Raw genomic sequence first — 4813 nt, 5'->3', positions numbered from 1 at the left:
CTCTTTATATAGACCTTAGTGGTCCCTAATACTGTATCTGAAGTCTCTTTATATAGACCTTAGTGGTCCCCTGATACTTACTACTTAAAAATGCCCAATGACACGCAACAACATACTTTCCATTATAATTTTAATACATTTTGAAATACCATCTTGGTTTTTCGTCTTCATGAAGGCTAAACAAAGGTATTTCCACACTAAATTGGTGCAAAAAGTGTGTCAGAAGGCAGGTAACGAGGTCTTTGGTGCTTAAAACTCCCCTGGGGGAGGACACCCCAGACCCCCACTAGGATAGATACACCACTGCTTTTAACTGTTTCATTGATAACATAACAGACAGTAGACCTGCGTTAGTGAGCATTTATAAATCTGAATCTAAAAGAGGAAGTCTGAACTCACTCTGAGGAAGAAGGGGAACTTCCTGCCGTAGAATCCAACCCTGAAGAACTCCGGCTCCAAGCGCTGCTGCTCCATGATGTTGTCATAATATGCAGCCTCCATTTTCTGCACACACACGCACACACACACACACACACACACACACACACACACACACACACACACAAACAGTGCAGACCTCATGTTGTTGTTAATGTTTTCAGGACGTGTCACACTGAGAGTGATGTTACGTAACGATGTGGTAGCTGTTGCTGTGGTCTGTAGATTGTGAGTCCCTTATTTACCAGAAACCAGTTTGTGACTCACCCGTATCCAGCTGAGGCTCTGGTAGTCGTACAGGGATTCGTACTGGAAGGCCAGGTCCCGGCACAGTGGGATGCCGAACTCCCAACACTGGGGGACGCACACACAAACACACTTCTTTAAGCAAAAAAACACGGTGCTCACAATGTTCCCTTTAACATGAGCCCTGCTAGGAGGAATATTTACACATGTACTGTAGGTGTCAACTGTATTTCATTCATTTCTGCACTGAACTACTACTGCACTACTCAACTTGCACACTTGCACACTTTTTGTTGTCCTGAAAACACTTGGGAACACATTTCTGCTGCTCTACATAACCAGCACCACTATGCTACCGCCTGTCTTTTTGCACGTTACATTGACTGTCGACAGTATGCATAATTGCACATTTTTAACTCAAATTGTGCTGCTCTCATTTTCCTCATTGTATATATATATCTTCTTATTTTTACTTTTTTTATGTTGTTTACTTGAATGTTAGGTTTGTCTGTGGACCAAATTGGTTATAAATGTCTTGTCACCGTGGGATAGAGGGAAACGCAATTTCGATTTCTTTGTATGTTTTGACATGTGAAGAAATTGACAACAAAGCAGACTTTGACTTTGACTTTGATTTCTATTCTAAGGATCTTCCAGAGAAGCTGACACTAACTCGCAGAAATAGATCTGAACGTGTAAAACTATTAGAAATGTCTTACAAATAAGGAGTTGTTCTGAAGGTGACGCTGTGTCCCAGAAACAGACAGATTGATATGTGTGAGGACTAGAAGAAAAGTATAAAGGAGGAGTTATTCTGATGTTCATAGAGACACTTTGGGGACACACTCGTGTGTGTAGCCGCGGTTATCTTCCTTATTCATTAATTGAATAAAGCTTAATTTAATCTAAATCCATTGGACTTGTCATGTGTGGAGTCTCCTCCATCATTCAGGTTATAACTCCCAGACATCACGCCCTACCCTGACCGTTGTTCAAGTGGTCAATTTCAACAGCTGTGAATGACCATTTCATTTGATTTATTAGGAACCCTTGTGTGTGTGTGTGTGTGTGTGTGTGTGTCCAATGCATGCCTGTGTGTGAAAGAGAGATCCTGCACTTATTAAATTAAAAAAGCTAAAGGGAAATTTTGTCCAACACCCTTTTTTTTAAAGAAATGAATGAACACTAAAGGCACCTTTAAAGAAACGTAATGTTGTTAGATTAGATTAATCATGGATGGAATCGCAAAACTGATAAATGAAAAAAGCTATAAGACGAATTCCATAGGGCCTCGCATTGAGTCGGCATTAAAACCTAACGGGACATTTAGAAATATCACTGTATATGTCTAAATTTCCAAATGAGTCGTAAAAAACCGGTACTTTGACCTGGTCTCATTAGACAGAGTGTAAGTCAGTCAGAGGGTTCTGGGAGATCTTAACACACCTTAACTATATATTGCAGCCTGTTCTTGTTTTTAACCGTGAGGGACCCAAACCAACTCACAAAGGCAAAAGAAAGAATAGATTCAACAAAACAACAATAAAACATCCTCATAAGAGTCTTATCGACGTTAAAATTGCGTTGATGTGGTTTCTTACAGACAGAGTCAGCTTGTTGCTCGAAGGTGAGTTTGTCATCTGAGATCTCAACGTGAACAGGGTTACACCTCATCTGTAACATTAGTGTCTGTGTGCAGGTGCGTGGGCCTCGTCCTCTCACCTTCCCCTTGTTGAAGTAGTGGATGACTTTACGGCAGAGCCCCTCCTTGCGGTGCCACTCGGTCTGAGCGGGGTAATGCAGGAAGTCCTTCAGGGGTCGCTGGTCCCAGTGCAGCAGCTCCCAGTACAGCAGCAGGGTGAAGGCGGCCTCTGTGGACCACGAGACCAGTCAGGCATCGTTCACACAGTGTGTGTATGTATATTTGGGGTGTAAATCACATGTTTTTATCAAGATATGATATGATATGGATTCTTTTGACAACAATAATTACTGCAAATATCCCAGTATATGTATTACAATATCACAAAGTCTGCCACTATGCGGTTTCAAGCCTATTAAACACAATCAGCAACATTACTTTGTATTCAGAAAAGCAACTAAAATATGATTTTGACAATTTAATTACTAAGCTCTGCCAGACATTGAAATTAATAATAAACTATTTTATTAATAAAAACAATACATATAAAGAGTGAATTTAAAATAAAAGTGCATCTTAAGGACAAGGATATGTATCGATATTTTCACTTTGCATCAATAATGTCGGTTGTTAAGGATTGAATTGATTCAGATCGATGTATCGCTACACCACTAATGTGTGTGTGTGTGTGTGTGTGTGTGTGTGTGTGTGTGTGTGTGTGTGTGTGTGTGTGTGTGTGCTGTACCCGTGTAGTTCTCAGCCTGTAGATGCATGTCACACAGCTTGTGGATGTAGCGGATGTACATCTCCTCCTTGTTGATCTCGGACTTGTAGAAATTCTGAGAAGATGCAAAACACATAAAAAAGTCTCAATCAAAAGTTTCTAAATCTAAATCTCCTGATAGTTACTAAACACTAAAGGGATGTTCAAAAAAGTGGAGAGAAGGCAGCAAGTTAAGGAGGATAACATACTTTCATTTAATTTCTTTAATTAGGATAACATTACAATACCTCAACGCTGCAGCTTACGCAGGAAAACACACCCGATAACCTGTGTTTTCCCTTCATTATTAGGACAACGTGATGGGATGATTTGATTGGTTGTTGAATAATTAGGCCCCGGCTCCCAGCCAAGTGCCAAAAACGCGTGCTTGTGATTTATTATGATTTTATTTAAATAAGTAAAATTATTATAAGTATTCTGTCCTCCTTAACTTTGGGAACCTTTTCTTCACTTCTTGGACCATGCCTATTAGATTTTGGGTTTAGCACTATGCCAAAAAATCTCCATTGTTGCAGCGCAACCTCCGTCTTCATCGAGCTGTAACTAAATTACCAACTTACCGAGACAATCAGAAAGTGTAGAAGTGTTTTTAATGGAGGCTCGATGAGCGCCCGCAAGTGCAAAAGTAACTTCAAAGTCCCGTGTCATGGTGCTTTCTGAATGATTTTATATATGGACCCGTAGTTTGTGAGTAAAATATCAACATGACATAAATCTCACCAGGAGGTTGACCGTGCAGCCGATCTTCTTGTTCTCCGTCTCATCTCCCTTCATGCAGTCCCTGAACAACAGGTGGAACAACTTTAACATTAAAAGCTTAAGTTGAACTGTAGTTTTACTGTGTTCTGGCGTCTAGAGGAACTATTTACGAACACACCGTCACTTTCCAAATGTTACATAACTTGTTTGTTTTATGTGGATCCCCGTTAGCTTCCACTAAAAGCTCTTCTTCCCGGGGTCCTACAATCTGTCCTCAGACAATACTCATTCTGACATTTCATTACGCACACATGCATACATTTAAAAAACAAATCATAAGTAAATCTTACAGTTAACACACTTAATACAAGAAATAGAACAAAAGACACTACTCCGAATAGAGTTCTATTCTAAGAAATACGGTAACAAACGCCCTGTTCCAACTATATCAAATATTTATTTCCTTTGAAATAAAACTGTCTTTTTAAAAGTTTAAAAGTTATTTTTTAAAGCCGTAATGAGAGTTGTGTTTGATAGCCGTTGGGAGAGAGTTTCATATATACACACACACACACACACACACACACACACACACACACACACACACACACACACAGATCCATTCACACACACACACACACACACACACATTGCTCTTTACCTAACTAAATGTTGAATTGACTTAGTTTTTACTTTATATAAAATAAACTCCCTCCTACTCCTACTGCGCGCCTCGTTGGATAATGATGTGCAGCAGCACTACAGGATAGTTTTGTGTATAAAGTAAAAGTTGTTTTGTTTGTTATGTTATGTAAAAAAAAACGTTAGCAAATACACAAATCTATTTTTAACTTCAAGCCATGAGAGCTGTTCATGCATTTTATCAATATTTAAACCCACACAACCTGACAGCCCAAACTAGAAATCAAAAGCCTACACACACACATATACCTTGCATGTGTGTGCGTGTGTGTGTGTGTGTGTGTGTGTGTGTGTGTGTGTGT

The 4813-nt window shown here is 39.6% G+C and overlaps 1 protein-coding gene across 1 annotated transcript in view; it reads right to left on the bottom strand.

The window, feature by feature from the left end:
* Window positions 1–4813, bottom strand: part of LOC117943373 (dedicator of cytokinesis protein 3-like) — a 168834-nt gene that overhangs the window by 15851 nt on the left and 148170 nt on the right. Inside the window, exons 29-33 of the mRNA XM_034869456.1 lie at window positions 3831–3911; window positions 3072–3165; window positions 2407–2555; window positions 706–792; window positions 400–504 (exon numbers count right to left, since the gene is read on the bottom strand). Coding sequence (XP_034725347.1) covers window positions 400–504; window positions 706–792; window positions 2407–2555; window positions 3072–3165; window positions 3831–3911 — 516 coding nt within the window. The remainder of the gene's footprint in view (window positions 1–399; window positions 505–705; window positions 793–2406; window positions 2556–3071; window positions 3166–3830; window positions 3912–4813) is intronic.

The sequence above is a fragment of the Etheostoma cragini genome, chromosome 4 (genome assembly GCF_013103735.1).
Source record: "Etheostoma cragini isolate CJK2018 chromosome 4, CSU_Ecrag_1.0, whole genome shotgun sequence".
Lineage (NCBI taxonomy): Eukaryota > Metazoa > Chordata > Actinopteri > Perciformes > Percidae > Etheostoma > Etheostoma cragini.
The sequence above is the reverse complement of the archived record's forward strand: the minus strand, read 5'-3'. Positions and strand labels throughout refer to the sequence as shown.